This window comes from Balaenoptera ricei, chromosome 12 (assembly GCF_028023285.1).
Source record: "Balaenoptera ricei isolate mBalRic1 chromosome 12, mBalRic1.hap2, whole genome shotgun sequence".
NCBI lineage: Eukaryota > Metazoa > Chordata > Mammalia > Artiodactyla > Balaenopteridae > Balaenoptera > Balaenoptera ricei.
The window spans coordinates 31,618,299-31,636,229 of record NC_082650.1 but is presented as its reverse complement, the minus strand read 5'-3'; the positions used below and the strand labels follow the sequence as shown (position 1 = coordinate 31,636,229).

The 17,931-nt window shown below is 34.9% G+C and overlaps 1 protein-coding gene across 1 annotated transcript in view; it reads left to right on the top strand.

Moving 5' to 3' along the window:
• The window catches only part of ENPP3 (ectonucleotide pyrophosphatase/phosphodiesterase 3), a 90,209-nt gene extending 73,442 nt beyond the window's left edge, over positions 1–16,767 (top strand). Inside the window, exons 22-26 of the mRNA XM_059941941.1 lie at positions 5,418–5,553; positions 7,860–7,937; positions 8,670–8,802; positions 10,396–10,552; positions 16,482–16,767. Of these exons, the coding sequence (XP_059797924.1) occupies positions 5,418–5,553; positions 7,860–7,937; positions 8,670–8,802; positions 10,396–10,552; positions 16,482–16,652 (675 nt within the window). The 3' untranslated portion in view covers positions 16,653–16,767. The remainder of the gene's footprint in view (positions 1–5,417; positions 5,554–7,859; positions 7,938–8,669; positions 8,803–10,395; positions 10,553–16,481) is intronic.
• The last annotated feature ends 1,164 nt before the right edge of the window (positions 16,768–17,931 follow it).

The window sequence follows — 17,931 nt, the reverse complement described above, 5'->3', positions numbered from 1 at the left end:
GAGTATAATTGCTTTACAATGGTGTGTTAGTTTCTGCTTTATAACAAAGTGAATCAGTTATACATATGCATATGTTCCCATATCTCTTCCCTCTTGCGTCTCCCTCCCTCCCACCCTCCCTATCCCACCCCTCTAGGTGGTCAGAAACCACCGAGCTGAATGGTTGTATTTAATGTATTCCCCAGCACAATACCGCTGCCCAGTAAATGGTTATTGAGTGAATGCATTAGATAAATAAATCCCAACCATTATTTTTAAAGAACTAAAGATGAAGCAGTACTTCCAACCAGAAGGGTAAATAAATATTCAGGAAGCTGTTTTTGTAGAGAAAATCTTAGTATTTTAGATACAAAGATTCTGATGACAAACCCCTACCTATTACTGTTCTTGTTAAGGGTACAGATCTTCCATCTCTTTTTATGGAAAGGAAATGATTGGTTGTATCCAGTTTATTTACTCTTCTTGTTCCAATTCAAGATTTCTGGAATAAGCATATTTTCCCACTACTAATTATGGCTTTATGTGTTCTGAAAGTCAACTCTCCCGCTGACAATGGTTTAATTGTGGTCAGTGGTAGGAGAGCACTAATGTTGTTTTCCAATGTGGGCAAATATTTTACAAAGTTACCTGAGTTCATATGTATGGTTAACGGCAACATCACTTTCTTAATATGCACAGTGTTCCGTTGTCTGTGATTTTCTTCAACATGCTATGAAGCATACTATGAAACAATAATATGAAGTTATTTATTCCTTAAAATAATTTCTATTTTGTTTTTGATTTTGAGAGGGGCAGTATATTCAAGGCCAGTTTTATTATTCTATTCTCTATTTTGAAAAGTCCAGGTACCAGGGATTCTGTGGAGTTAAGGGGAATGTTTATGTTTTTAATACTTTCCCCTGCTGTCTTGCATTCCTGAATTTATATGAGCTTTAGCGGAAACCAAAGGCAGAGAGATTTCAAGTGGGCTCAGACTAAGAGTTTAGTACAATTCTTTTTTTGTTATTGTTTTAAAACTAGCTTCTTTGTGACCCAAAGTTCCTGTCCTTTCACAGATCCCACAGAACCACTTGTGTATTTCTCTGTCCATGTGAGAGGATGGAATTCTAGCAATTTTCTGCTTTCTAATTCAGAAATTACTCTGTTAGTATGTCGTGGTTCAAGAAAATTACATACAAGGATGTTTTGAGATTCACATAGAAATGTTGTAAATCAGCTCTGTGTTTGAAAAATCAGACTTTAAATAAGCACTTTTTGGAGCATGGACCCAATTGGCTTGTGTCTTTAAGTTTTACGGAACTTTTGTTTTTCTGTGGTTTTGGTGGGTTTTCTAATTGTTGTTGTTGTTATTATCTCAGAAGAGTTTGGGGGAAGTAGTTGTGATTTGAAATCACGGTCCTACAGCAATTGCTTCAAAACCATTAAGGTTGATCAGACTGTATAAGGGTTTTGCTTCTGGCCCTCCTCAGTAGGAAGATGAGAATTGTTTTTTCTGTTGCTAGGTAGAAAATTAAAAATAATACCAAGAATTACAATTATTTAGCATATCTAATTCAGAAATTGAGTATGAAGTCGAAGGGCTTTTTCAGAGAAGAAAATCTAGTACACTTTGAAAAATCTCTCCCTCTCTCTCTATATATACATATGTATATATTGCCCATAACTAAATTTTTACAAAGTCTTTTTTGTTTCTAAAGCTTGTTAGCACTGATATTGTAAATTATGACCCAAATGTGTTTTCTGAGTCTTTAAAAACTAGGGACATTATTGTGTATTGCAAAAGGTTTTTTTTGTTTTTTGAACTATAAGAAATATTTTTCCCTATAGAAAAAAATCACGACCAGAAAAATAATTTAAACGTGTGTATAATTATTATCCTTACCGTAAGGCAAGATCACAATTATCCAATCTTCAAATAAATACGTTTTAGCTTTGACATTCAGTCTACAGATAAGGAGAGTCTATATAACTTCAATAAAAATAGTTTTATCCCTTGTTTAAGTTCTATTTTGTCTCCATGCCAGACTAGAAATGAAAGTATCTCACTTTCCTGTCTGTGCTTATCATCTACTTCCCTTGAAGAATTTTGAAAGCTAGAGTTCAGATTTCATCTGAGTGTCTGAATTCTATTTATTGTTTTCCTGACTTTCTATCCCCTGGCTTAAAAAACTCTAAGGAACTCTGAACAGATGGAAGGATGAAACTATTTGTGTGTGTGTGTGTGTGTGTTTGTCTGTGTCTGTGTCTGTGTCTGTGTGTGTCTGTGCATGTATCTGTGTCTGTAGGGGAGTAGTGGGGTGGTAAGGTGGTAGTTCACTATGCCTTTTCTCAAGAGCCCAAGATTCAGAAATGATGTGACTAGACCTCCCCTCCATCCTTCTAGAGAGCTGCCTACTGCCTGATCTCACCTTTATAAAGGAGGCCATACCCTGTCTTTCCCAGTCTTGATGTCCTTATATTTGGGGGTTCAAGTTTGATATATAAGAAACACATCTAAGATTTTCAGTTAGCAGAAAACGTGTAACTTTTTTTAGTACTTTCTGACTAAAGCCATCCTGGTCCTTTTCTCCCAACCCAAAGTCTATGCCACTTTGAGAAAACAGTAAACATTTTGCCCAACTGAATTGTTTGAGCACAACTTCCATAGCTGCAGGCTCATTAAAATTACAATAAACTTCCCTCCTTAAGATTTTTATAATTTTAACTATTGAATATAGGCATTTCACTTTCCTTATATTATGGAAAATGCATCAATGGCTACATTCATGTATTATATATTTCTTCAAGTAAAATGGTGTGTGGTAGGAAACATCAACTCACAATATTCTGGGTGTCTATAGGGCTGACTGGGTCAGCTGTCAATCTCCCTAGTTCTCCCACTTTGCATCGTCTCTATGTGCCCCTTTACACCAAGTGAAGAAACCTGGTCATTCAGAATTGTTCACTATCTGTTTTTGAAAGAATATAAACAAATGTTTTTAGCTTTCTAGTATCTGCACCAGAAGGAGAATGAAATAAATGGTGGGAGCGGATACACTGCATCTAATACTAATATCTTCATATTTCTTGGTCTACTCCTTGTTTTGGTGACTATATCACTGAGGAGCTTCCTAAGAAAGGAAGAAGAGAAGATACATATTTGAGACTTTGTGCATCTCAAAATGTTTTTATTCTATCTATATGCTTAATTGATGGCTTAGCTTTAGAATTTTAGAAACAGTTTTTCTTCAAAATTAATAGGACATTAGACTTCTAATGTGTTTATATGTGCCTTCCCTTTTTCCATCTCTTGTCTTTAATTCACTTTTTGAGAAATATCTGCAATTTCATCTTCTAGAGCTTATTGAAAATTTTATTTCTGCTGTCATATTTTTTTTTTTTTTTGCTGTCATATTTTTAAATCCCAAGAGCTCTTTCTGTTATCTCTTTCCTTTCTAAATGCTTTCTGCTCTTTCTCTATGGGTGCCATACGTACTCTCATCTCTCTGAGAAGTGAGTTTTCTTCTGCTGTCTGTATTGTCTCTTTTTCTTCTTCGTTCCTCTCCCCAACCCCAATGCATATCTCGTGGCCCTTGGCTGTCAGCTCATATTTTAAGGGCGAGGCACTAAGCTACAGGGCTGAGTTTGCCAGCTGATAGGCTTCATTATATGTTAATCAGGAGGAGAACCAGACATTTTGTTGGGGACTCCCAATTGTATCTCGTTTTCTTTTCAGGCTGGTTTGTTTTTCAAAGAAAGGACACTTCTCATGTGAACCAACATACACGGGGGTGATGAGACTGGAGGGAATCTTACCATTCAGTACATAGATTTTAAAATTTAATTCCATTGCTTTCATCTGCTTTCCAGGGTGCCTTGTGTCCTTTAGTCTGGTTGTCTCTTTGGATCAACCTCCCCAGTGAGTAAAGCCTCTGTCTGGCCTCTTTTACAGACTTTCAGCCTATCCTCTTCTTTCCAACTTTACATACATCCCCTGTCTTTAGGAGACTCCAAGTTCTACACTTCTGGTGTTCTACAGAAGGAATCAGTTTCTTTGGGCTTTTCCCAACCAGAGGCTCTTTGTTATCAGTGTTTACTGGTTTACCAAGTCAAGGTTACAGTAGTAAACAGATATGCTTATCTGACTTCCAGTTTCTGAAAATTTCTTATCATCTCTTATGTGTCTTCATCATTACTGTTCTTTTAATGGGATTTCAGAGGGGAGCAGAGATAAACGTTTGTGTACAATCAAGTTGAGAAATTTACGCCACTGCTGTATAGTGTTTTCCAACCGGTGTGTTGCCGCATGTTAGGGGTACATCCTCTGCTTGTGTTTCCCCTCATCTTCATCTCCCTCCTGTCCTATATCTCATCATGGGGCTCTCCTGCCTATGAATGTAGCACACAGTGTATGTTGCCTTTTCCTTTGTGAATTGATCTTGTACATTTTATTTATTTATTTTTCCCCAGCTTTATTGAGATATAACTGACATATAACATTGTGTAAGTTTACAACGTGTACAATGTGATGATTTGATATATGCATATATTATAAAATAATTACCACATATGTTTTAGACACCATAGCTAATTTTTGCTTTTAGCACAATACAGTGAATAGAGGAAGAACATTCTAATTTAATTTAAACTTCTTTTTTATAAATTATAAAATAATTTTTTAAGAAATATATATGTTGTGGGCAGTAGAGGGCATATAAATCAAAATTTCTGAAAAAATTAAATGAATAGCAAAATGTTTACATACTCATAATTATATGCTCATCAAAATATGATTATGTAATACTGTATTACCTTAAGTACTTAGGCAGCGCATTTATAGATGCCTGCTAGTAAATGAATTATCATATTAGTCTTTAAAGTTGCAAAGAAAATTATAAAAAATATATTCCTATATTTCAAGATGAATAAAGCATAGCTACAAATTTATTAAAGTCCCCAAATAAGTAAATTTATACAGCTTCTTTGAGTTAATCTTAGGTTAATTAGAAGTTCTTGCTCAACTGAAGAATATTATCCTTAAGTCATATCTGTATTTTAAAAATAGTTTATATTTTATTTTCAATTTTTATTTGCAAGCACAGTATATATCACCACCTAAAGTTAGATCCTGAAATGGATTTGGGTTTTTAGCAGTAGCTCCCATTATCCCTCTGCACTCAATTCAGGTTTTAACCTGCAAATATTCCTTTCCAAGGTGTATTTGACTTGCCCTTCCCGTGTCCCTAACCAGAAGGGAACCACAGAAGAAAACATTGCTGAAGACATCCATTTCCATTGCTTGCGTAGACCTGATTCACTAAGAAAATAAGAAAAGGTTAAATGAAAAACATTCTAGGGAAGTTACAAACCAAGTAAGGCGATGGGTGAGCCACAATGTGGGCGTCATTTTTTTTTTTTTCTTTTCTCTCTTTCAACAGGGAGACACATCGCCTCTTCCTCCCACTGTCCCAGACTGTCTGCGGGCTGATGTCAGGGTTGCTCCTTCTGAGAGCCAAAATTTTTCCTTCTGTTTAGCAGACAAGAATATCACCCACGGCTTCCTCTATCCTCCTGGTTTGTATAACTCTTTTTTAGAGCAGCAGCTTAGAAAGCCCTCATCAGCTGGATGTGGGCATGTGCCCTAAACATATGCTCCCCACCAAAACTACCTGCTTGGGCTAAACTAGCTGCCCAGGAGGCTTCCAGTGGTTGTGGGCTGGCCTGGAGCAGTGCAACAGCTATAATAAAGACTAATAAATTTTGCACTGGGAACCACATATCAGCTTTAATCTGGCCCAGATGTTCAGAGTTCGGCAGGTTTAAGTTTAATTTTAAAACTGAAGATTCTTTGGAGAGGGACACAAGCGTCTAAAAAAACTTTTTTTTTTCTTTTCTTTTTTTTTTTTTTTCTGGTGACTGGCCAAGCTAAGGCTTGCCTTGAGAATGCAGCTGTGCCTGTGAAGACAAATCAGGCTGGAATTTGGGCCTCTCGCTCAGGCTGTATATCCAACAGCTTTATGTGGATTAAGCAGCTGAATGAACTTGAAATATTTTTTCAGAAAGCTTCTCTCTTGGGAACATGCAAAAGCCAATGTGATTTTTCTAAAACCCAAATCTCTTCTCTGTTCAGCAGGGATTGTCATTTCCTTGATTTACTCATGAGATTTTCAACAATTTCAGCTTCTGAGAATGGGTTTTCTCCAGATATTTGGCTTCATTTTTCTGGAAGCCATGACCAAAGAGGTCAATTTAGAGATTTATAATTTGGAGGTTCTGAGATTTATAGTGGGAAAAAAAGGCCTAGTGAAAGCAAGTAGCACATCAATGTAAAATTCCTGACAGAGAATTAGGATAATAAACTGATATATCTTGTTACAATATCTAGAGACAATTAGAGCGCCACCAAATTTATGTAAACCCTAGGATAAACCTTAAATAGTTGCAACATTTTATTAATAAAAAATTTTAAATTGGCATTATAAAATTGTATCTGTTAAGCCCTAAGATATTGGTTGATTTATAAATGTTTGTCTTGACAAGGAAATGAAATGAAAAACTAAACAGCTTGTCTCAAAAAATATTAAGGATTGAACAAAACCACCTTCTAACTCTCCATTACAAATTGTTAGCATTTCCATTATAAGCAAATTCATATGTTTCCTGAAAAGAAGATAATGTTATGTTCATTGACTTTACAACTTTCAAAGTTTAGTTTAAAAAAGTAGAAAAGGCTTGTAGAGGATCTGGGGACGGTGAGCAGCTGTGAAATCTTAAAGAAAAAAGCAAAAAATCTTGCTTCTCCTTGCCTTTTGCTTCCCATGCATTGGCCTTTCATTTGAGTATTAGTTAAGGTAGCCAAGGGTAGTTTAAATATAAAAAACATTATAATAAACAGTCATAGGCTTGCAGCAGTTTAAATCCTCACAATATTTCAGTGAGAGAGATGCCATGAGACAAATGAAGTACAGAGGGACATAGCGCTTTGCCCAAGTGGGTCAGCTGGTGGGCAGTGGAGCTGGGATTCGAACCTGGGCGGTCTGGTTCCAGCGCATACAGGCTCAGCACACACTCCTCTAGATGGCAAGCCCATGTGTCTTCAAAGCCAACCATTGACGGTGCTGTCAGCAATCGTCACTGAGTTAAAACCCACTTTCTCAAGAAAATTTTACTTTGGAAGTGTTATTTATCATAGCATTATTATTTTATGTATATTCAATAACAATGCTTTCCTATCAGTATTATATTTGTCTTCTAGAGACTGCTGTAACAAATTACTCACAAACTTGGTGGCTTAAAACAACAGAGGTTTATTCTCTCAAAGTTCTAGAGGCCAGAAGTCTGAAATCATGGTGTTGACAGGGCCACGCTCCCTTTGCAAGAGAGAATCTAGGGTAGAATCCTTCTTTACCTCTTCCAGCATCTGGGGGCTCCAGGTGTTGCTTGGCTTGTAGCTGCATCACTGCAATCTCTGCCTCCATCTTCACATAGCTTTCTCCCCTGAGTCTCTCCTCTTCTCAATCCTCCTCCTCCTTATAGGGACACCAGTCACTGGATTTAGAACCCACCCTAAATCCAGGATAATCTCATCTTGAACTTTTAATGACATCTGCAAAGACACTATCTTCCTACCTATCACATTCAGAGGTAATGGGGGGTTAGGACATGGACCTATCTTCTTGAGGGTCACCAGCCCACTATAGGTATCAATCAAATGCATAAAACTGCCTGCATTATTGATGACTTCCACTGGAGAGTGCTTTGTATCTCTGTGTTTTGTGTGTTAATAAATTTACATTGGTATGTAATACTAATGGGCCTATTATGTAGAATGTCATACTTTCTCTTATAGCTAGATTTAATAAAATTCATTTGTTTTGCAGCAAACAATAGAACTTCTGATAGTCAATATGATGCTTTAATTACAAGTAATTTGGTCCCTATGTATGAAGCATTCAAAAGTAAGTATATACTTAGATTATTAATTTTAAAATACCCAAGTGACTCCTTGAACTTCTAAACTAAACACATCTTTTATTGCAATTTGTTCCTGTTACCAGTCATTTTGTTCTAATTTTTTGTTTTGGCCGCACCTTGTGGCATGCGGGATATTAGTTCCCCGACCAGGGATTGAACCCGCGCCCCCTGCAGTGGAAGCAGGGAGTCTTAACCACTGGACCGCCAGGGAAGTCCCTGTTCTAATGTTTTAAATATTGAAACAGGAAGGATGTCTAATGTAAATTCTTTCCAACTTACTTCAACTTTGGGTGACTTGTTGCTAGAATTTTGATAATTTTTTAATCCTAATTTTAGAGCTAACCACAAAAGAAAATTTTACTGATACTCACCATAAGTAAATGAAAAGTGTTTGTCCTTAGAGTCACAATTAATAAGGCAGTATGTGTGTTCTGACCATTTTTTAATACAGTCCCCAAAGCAGCTCAGCCCTAGGGAAGCATTTGGAGACATATTTAACTGTCATTCCGAGACTGTAACTACATCAACAACAAAAAGCTATCATGAATGTGGCTGTTTATTTTTGTCGCATGGATTATTTTGCAGTATTACTCAATGACCACTGACAAGTATTAAAGCAGAATTGGATGCTATTTAAATGGACCTGTTTATAATAGAAAATATTTCCATGTTCAATAGAGGCAGACATTTTTAACGCTTTATTCTTTTATTTTTAGCAATGTGGAATTACTTCCATAGTGTTCTTCTTGTAAAACATGCCATGGAAAGAAATGGAGTGAATGTGGTTAGTGGACCAATATTTGATTATAATTACGATGGTCATTTTGATGCTCCAGATGAAATTACAGAGTAAGTAATTTGAAACCAAATGGACTTTTGATTTGGCAGTAGGGTATCATAAGGGGAAACCTCAATATTTAAAATTAAAGCTCAGTATTCTAAACATTACATAACATATTTATATAGAGATGCAATTGTTGACTATTTTCAACTAGTCTATCTAAATATTTAGCAAAAATTTTCTATGGCAAAGATTTAAACTAATAGGCAAAGAAAAAAATGTCCAGGAATAGTTTAGCAAAATTTTTATTTGGAAAATTTCTAAACTAATGTGAAAGGGAAAACGTGGTTTTGTCAAGGTTAAGGAGGTAGGGAAGACTCACTGTGCTATCAGTAAATAGAGAACCAGTTCAGCAATAAATAAAAAAAATCAAGAAGTGACTATTCAAAATACTTCCCAATATTTTGGATAGTGGATGATTCATAAAAGTATCTCCCAGGAGATAGTGTAGGCTTCCTATAGAAAACTAGTCCTACTAAACTGTACATCTTTGTACTAAACCTGGTCATACATGTTGCTAAGAATTACTTTTGAACCCAGCACACAGGAATAGAGAGTTTTAGAAGTGTCATCCATGATTTCTTTTTATTATCAAAATGGGCAGTACTAAACTATTGTACTGTCTAAGCCTAGATTATGTAAAGCAATGATTTCTACTTATACCTTCTGATAAGATAACATTCATGATCACTGTGTGTGGCCTTAAATTTTGTTTGCCTTGTCCTTATTTCAATGTTTATTGATCCTGTCTTTCACCATTTAATAATCCTAGCAAACAATTTGATAGCACTTTACTCCATGCTAGGTATGCTTCTAAGAATTTACAGATACTTCATTTAATCTGAAAAACATCCACATGTTAGATTCCATTAGTTCCCATTTAGGAAAGGAAACTGAGGCACAGAGAGGTTAACTAACTTGTCTAAGTTCCAAAACTAAGTAGTAAAGCCAGAACCCAGACAGTCTAGCTCTGATTCTAAATCACAGTAATACATTACTACTTCTACCAGTTCATTTTCCTTTTAGTGGACTCATACTAATAGCTTACCTTTATTTTGCACTTGAAACTTTTAAAAGCACTTTCACGTTTGTTATCTGAGACTAAAGGACTGTCATATCAGTTGTATGGATTTGTCCCCGTCTATGCTGCGAAGTTGGTAGCATAGGAAAACCTCCATGTTAAAGTTGAGGAAACCTAGAAAGTCTTAGACTATTAGAGGATTAGTACACATCCAAACGTCTAGTAGAAGTGCGCAGCTAGAGTTGAAATCCCAGCTCCTTCATTTCCAGCCCCTGCTCTATTAGGAAACGTCACTGTGATGTATAAGTCAACAAAGCTGGGAGGCAGAATACCATGCTCTGCTTTTCATTGTATGTTAATATTTTCCCATGATGTTAAAATGACCAGGCTTGGACTTCTATAAATCTTGATTCAGGCTCATTAAGGTTTAAAAATGTGTGGTAAGATTCTGTATTTTCTATTTATTTACTTTCTTTTACTATAATTTTACTTTGACATTTCTTTAAAAATATATAAAGACATTTCTAATCTTCAGAAGCAAAAGTATAATAACATCAAATCTTTTCAATTACGTTTTTAGATATGTAGTCAACACCAGTGTTCCCATCCCAACACACTACTTCGTGGTGTTGACCAGTTGTAAAAATAAGAGCCAAACCCCCGACGCCTGCCCTGGGTGGTTGGACGTCTTACCCTTTGTCATCCCTCACCGACCTACCAACGTGGAGAGCTGTCCCGTGAGTATGCTCCTGGAGAGGCCCTGGGCCCTGAGAAAACGATTAGTCAGAGCTCATCTGGGCTTTCATAAAAGTGGCTCTGACTACAGTATATTTTTTAGGTGTTTCATGGGTTAGAGTTGTAGTAAATATGACCTCAGTTTTGAACTTTTCCTTAGACTGTTGATCTCTATGTAATTAATATCAACTTAAACATGTATATGCTTACATGAACATGTGTTTATATATGCATGTCATATATTTTATTTAGATATATTTTATTCACATTCACTAATAAGGAAAGGGGTTGTATCTTATTAGGCTTTTTATTCTGAATGCAAGCCTTAAGGTTCTGTCCCAAAGTTGGCACTAAATTAATGTTTCTTAAATGAATATGTAAATATAAAAATTCCATCAACTTGAAACATGAGGTCTGAAAATACATATATATATAGTGTGTATATATATGTGTATATATATTTACCTAAATACATATATATATTTACAAAATAAGTTAGTTCAAATAACATTCCTTTTTTAACATCATGTATTAGGCCACCTCAAAACCTTTTGGATCAAGGCAAATTATATGTAAATAGTTACTTCAACTTCATATGTGTTCTTTATAGAAAAACATATGTATTCTGGTAACTGGGTTTTACTGAAGTCATTCAGCTAATATATTGAATACCTATTAAGTAAACAGTATCATTATAGAAGCTTTTTTGAATGCACCAAGGAAGAATACATTGTCTCTGCCCTCAAGGAGTTCATATATAACTTTGATATATAAATGAGATACAGACACATAAATGGGCCAGTCGATCATATAAGAATTATTTTAAAAATTAGAAGTAAGAGACATTACAAAGTTGGGATTCATTGTCAAATACTGTTGTAAGTATTTAGTGTTTCAAATTCAAAACACTTTTGGCTGGGATAACCAATAAAGGTTACATAAATTGAGGTGGGAGTAGGGCTGGGCCCTGAAGGATGGGCAGAATTTGAACAGATTGAAAGGATTAGGAAGACTCTTCTGTGGAGGAAATGAAGAAGGGAGGGACTTGGCAACTGGCTGGATGCAAGAGCCAAAGGAAAAGGGAGACTCAAAGCTGAATCAGAGATTTTAAATGCAGGTAATTAGGGGGAAAAAAAGAGGGAAGTTAGGAATGAGAATTATTTTGGCAGGTAGGTAGGATAATTAAGTGTAGGCACACCTGGTTTGTAGAAATGGGCGTTCACATGGAAAATCCCATGGGCTAGTAGAGATGGAAATTAAAGCTTAGCTTCTAAGCCAGGTTGGGATTCATCTCTATTTCAGGTGTTCAACACATAACTGCCTTCACCATACTGTGTGCTATGGGTAATACACAGATAAATCAGATATGAATTCCAGCAAAAAAGGCTCATAGTCTATCATTTAGAAGCCTAGTAAAATAAAAGAAAGAAAAATAAGTGGCACAAAGTGGGACAGATAAAATGTAGTAGGATTTCAAAGGAAAAATACTTTCTGGTAAGGAAGGTGACATTCTAGCTGAGTCTTGAAGATAGGATTTGAACTTGAGTGTTGAATGGTTGCTTTCAGTGACTCAAGATGGATGGCAAAGTTTAGAGGCTAAGCAGTGGGTCACTCATAGTCCTAGAATGAGGAAGAGTTTCCAAACAAGAAGCTATCAGGAGATGTTGTGTAGTTAAATCTCTTCCTATTTGTCTTGTCAGAATTTTATTTAGTCAAGACAAGGGGAAGCCGTCCTTCTTCACTTCCTCTTCCAGTGGCAGACTTTGGTGACTGATACGGTGTGGTGCTCTTTTCCACTGAATCAGGAATAAATAGTTCTTTATCATAGAGGTTCTAGGTAGCCATTTTGGATTGGTTAAAATGGGTGCGAAAAGAAGAAATGATTTGCTATCCCTGGTCTAGGCCCTTATTGTCTTCTATCAGGACTTTTGAAAATGAATTTTAAGTAGTTTTACTATCTCCTGTCCTCCTCCCCTTCACCTCTGTATTTCACTATCAAGTTGCTCATCTTAAAATTTAGTTTTTCATGATGACATCCTTTCTCATCCATTTGATTATCTATCTACCCTGAATAAAACTACAAAAATAAACAAACAAAAATCTCCCAGCCTGTACTTAAGGCTCTTCACCATTTACCCTCAGTTGACTTTGCAGACCCAAGTTCCAGGCCAACTGAGCTTCTTGAAATTACTTGAACACCCCTTGATTTTCCCTACCTCCATGTTATTGTTAATGCTCTTCTGTCTTCTAGAATGCCCTTCTTTTCCATCTGCTAAAAATTCCACCTACACTTCAAGGTAAAGTACAAATGGTATGAAGCTTTCCCTGAACATCCAATGTGGAGATGATCTCAAAATTAACAGGGCATCATCTCTATTGAATAAGACATGATCACTAATAAATTGGACATATTCCAAAATGTTAAGGCATTGGCAGTATAGTAATCAGGCTATGATATCTATAAAGATAACTATGAGGCATAATATGATGAGTATGAAACAAACTTAAACCAAGCTATAATTATAAGAGAGATTGTGACATTAATAAGATGTGACTGTCAATTAGATATAGGGAGGGAAAAGAGGATGATAGAGCCAAAGGTGACTGAAAATTTAGGTGTGATTGGCCAGGAAATATATAAGACAATCAGTTGTTTTGGGAAGGATACATTTGCTGTTGTTGGTGGTCTTCCGATTAAGAAACGAGTTGAATATCTAGGAGGGTATGTGAGAAGCAGTATAGAATAGAACGCAAATGCATGAGTTTTGGAGTTGGATATCTGGGTTCAGTTACTGATTTGGCCTCTTTGGGTAAACAACTGAGTGTCACTTTCTTCAAATGTATAAAAAACTCACCCCCTCATGATGTTGTTTTGAAAATTAAATAAGATATTTCATATAAACCCCTAAGAATTCTAAATAAATAGTAAGCAAATGGTAGCCATTATAAAGAAATCACATTTTTTAAGGAATTACATTCTAAAGTCAACATAAAGTGAAATTGTTTACAGATAAAATCACCCAGAATCAAATCACCCACAAAGTACTGTACATACACAAGCTGTACCTTAATAAGTGCAATTCAGCCAACATTTCCACCAGCATTAGAACAGGTAATTGTGCTTTAAGCACCCAATGAAATAGGCTTTCTTTAAGGGTCATGTTGTATGAAAATTGTGCACTTTTAAATATTCTAATCACTGAGTGGGGGGAAGGTACTCACACTATAAAATGTTTAAGGGAACAGATACCAGTTGTAGACATGGTAGATTCACAATTCCACCTCACACTTTATGTAGGGAACTAGATTCTTATTTCCTTATATATTTTCTGTCTTCTTTTGTTCTTCCATCATTTCTTTCCTCCTCCTTCTTCTTTTTTTCCCTCAACTTTGTATTGCTGAATTCCTGTCAGATAAATAAGAACGCTGCCATAACTCCAAGTGACTATCATTATTGTAACTTAGTATATATTGGAAATGCAATTGGGGGTACACAGTTGTACTGTAAATAGAATTAGGGGTAGACAATACAGGTATGGCACTTGGAAGAGAACAGAACTATAGAGATAGATTTGGTATTAAATCATGGGAGTGAAATAAAATTTCCAAAGGGAAGAAAATAGAGAGAAGAGATCCAAAGATCAGATGGAGGGAAATGTCTATTCTTCCAGGATGGAAAAAACTAAAGTCAGCTGAGGAAACAGAAGGTGTCATCAAACAAGTAAGCAGAGCTATGGAAGACAAAGAAGGAACTTTCAGAAGCTTGGGGTAATAGCTAAGTGAAAGGTCTACAAAAATTCTACTCAGTTAGGTCATCCTTGACAAAATGGTTTCATTAGTGTGACGGCAGTGATAACGAGACTGTAAGTGAATAAGGAAGAGATTAAGGAGGTGGTTAGGGGAGAAAAGTACTGAAACTGGTATCGCCTCAAAAAACTAACAAATTGAGTTGTATTTTAGGTGTATACAATACTTCTATTTATGCAACAGGTCTAATACATATGTAATCAATCAATAAATTATATATATATATAAATCTAAAAGCATATATTTAAATATGACTCATAAAAACTCAATATACACAAGGCTTTTATTCTCTTGGGATGCAGTGGTACAGCTAGAGCAGTTGTCTACAGCTGGCTTCTGTTCAGATTGGTTGGTGCTGGTGAACTATCTGATACAGAATAGCTTGAGTATCACCCCTGCCTAGTTATAATTATGTTGTACTTAAGATCATTTAAGTACATTTCATTTCATTTAAGATCATTAAGATCATTTCATTGCAGTTTTAAAAAAGTGAAGACTGTCAGGTGTTCCCTAAACATTCAGTTAGGTGGATACCAAATAAGCTGGGAGAAAATAGAGTTATAAAAGCCACGGGGGGGAAACTTTATGAAAAAAGTCATCAAAACTATTAAATGTTACTAAAATGTGAAATAGTGCAGGCAAGAAAAAAAGACTGAATTGGATTCCCATTAGAAATATGAGTTAATATTAGTACATCACATATTTATTTTAAAAAATAATAACTCACCTCATGAATCTCACATGGAGAAATACTTTAGAGGTTCGAAACAAACAGTAATTTCGTCTTATACTTTCTCTGGCTCAAATAGTAGCTGCCTATTTTAATCTTGCATATTTAAAAAACAAGTAAACCAGTATGCTGAAGTCAACTGAAAGTCATTTAAGCAGACCCATCTAATTAAACAAACTTGTAAACTTTCTTACTTTTTAAAAAGTTAACTGGAAATTTAGCAATATCATATGAATATCAGAAAATTAATAAATAAAGAATAAGGAATTTCACAGAAATCCATGGCTCTAAATTATTGCACTAACCTTTATATATACAGTATATATAGTATACAAAATTGTTTTTACTATACTATTTATTATACTATTTTTAACTATACTGTTTTTTATATGTAGTTAAAAACCTATTGAAAGTCAAATGGCCAAGAAATATCTGAAAAGATACTCAGTCAAACTCAGGGTAATAACACTTAAACAGGGATAAAGCACTATTTCACATCATGGCTTGGTAAGGATGTGGGGAAATGGGGATTATCCTCCATTGCCAATGGAATTATAAATTGGTATAAACACTTTGAGGAGTGCTAGGTTTAATATCTGGTAAAGTTAAAGTTACATATACTCTATGACCCAGCAATTCCATTTCTATATCCTAGAAACTCATGTTCTTGAACACAGAAGACATGTGGTAATTTATCATGACACTATTATTTATAATGCCAAAAATACTAGCAATATGGCAATGAAAAAAATAAACTGTGCTACCACAAACCATAGCTAAAAACAAATGATTTAACTAGATCTAGATATTTCACTATGAATAGATTACAAACATAATATTGAATGAAAAAGTAATTATAGAATGCCACTTACATGATTTCTATAAATTTGAAAACATAAATCAATGCTATATATTGTATACTGATGTGCAGTAAAAGTGTAAAAACACAGACTGGATTCACACTGACTCATGATAACGATTAACTCTGAGTAGAGGAATGTGGGGACTTAACTTCATCTTTAATGTCTCAGTTTTAAAAAAAATTTGTATCTGAAGTAAATATAAAATTGGCTGTACTTTATGACTTTATGGCAGTCTGTATAGTATACTTTGTACTTTTTCTTTTTCTTTTAATATACAACAAAATTTAGCTGTATCAAATTAAGATTTAAGGCAATAAAAACCACAGGAACAAACACTGAATCATTATGTTGTACACTTAAAACTAATAGAATGCTGTTTATGTCAATTATACCTCAGTAAAAAAAACAAGAACAAAAACAACAACAACCAAAAAAACACAGGAGAAAGGACAACTTCTAAGTAATAAAAGATCTTTCTGTTAATGAAAAATCATGCCCCAGGGAAAATAGTCTTTTGTTTTTCTTTTTCAGGAAAATAAACCAGAAGCTCTTTGGATTGAAGAAAGATTCAACGCACATGTTGCCCGGGTCCGTGATGTGGAACTTCTTACTGGGCTTGACTTTTATCAGGAAAAAGAACAGCCTGTCTCTGAAATTCTGCAACTAAAGACATATTTGCCCACATTTGAAACCATTATTTAACTTAATATATAAAACAACTTTGGCAAACTGTAAATGATTTTTTCTGCAGAAGAATGTAAAACAAAGTTTTCTATTTTTCCTTAACTCCTCTAAAAGCCATGTTGTATAATTTTCATTATTCTCTTCTCTTTTTCATTTCAATAAAAACATATTATTTTAAAGGTACACTTTTTTTTGCCAGAGATTGTGCTATGTTGTTCCTTCCTTATTATATTTATTATCTCTCTTATAATCCTGGGCTATATTTTTCTTCCCAGCATTATCTAAATAGAAGGGAGAGTAGGAGAAGTAGGTCTCCCTTTTGAATCAGTTCTACATCAGTTTTGTTATAAAACTTTTTATACTTGGCAATCAGGCAATATTTATTAAAATAAAAAGTACACATTACCTTTATTCAGTAATTTCATTTGTAAAAGTGGTGCCAACAGATATACTTTGCACAAATGCATGAAAATATCACCTTTTATGAAGACCAGAAAATAACCTAAAAGACTTGTTGAGCAAATTATGGTGTTTATTTAAGCAAACAATGGAATGCGATTCCACTACTATAAAGAAAGAAGTTGATCTACATATTGACTGTATGACTATTGTTAAATGAAGAGAAGTGGTAGAATAGCATGTATAGTATACTATCATTTTTCAGGGGCTAGCAAAACTTCTCTTTAAGTGCTGGATAATAGAATTTTTCAGGCTGTACAGACTCTGCTGCAACTAATTAACTCTGCCATTACATCAAGGAAGTAGTCATAGATAATATGTAAAAGGAATTGGAGTAACTTGTTTCCAATAAAACTTTATTTACAAAAGTAGTTGGGGGGCTAGAGTTGGCCCACGGTCTGAAGTTTGTCAACCTTGATTTGTACACTAAAGCCAGGGTGGAGAGAGGCAGGAATTAATACTAAGAGACAGAGGGAGATAAAATTTTTATCTTGTGACTTTTGGCATTGCATACAAATTTTTAAAAACTATATATGTATCTCTTTAATTTTTCAAAATGTGATTATTAAGCAAAGAGATCCCAGTACTCATTTGGGAGGCAATACCATTGGTCAGATTTTTGGTTTGCAGACTGGCAATGTTCCAGATTCATTTCTGATATATATAGACCAGTTCATACAGGGACACAGGCTTTGCTGGTGAGAAAAAAACCTTGTGGCATGAGCTTCAAAAAAACAAACTATTTCTATTAGGACTTCAATGGAATTATGGTCATTAATTATAAGTAATTTAAATATTAGCTTAGGGCCATTGGGTTTTTTTTTTTTAACTCTACTTA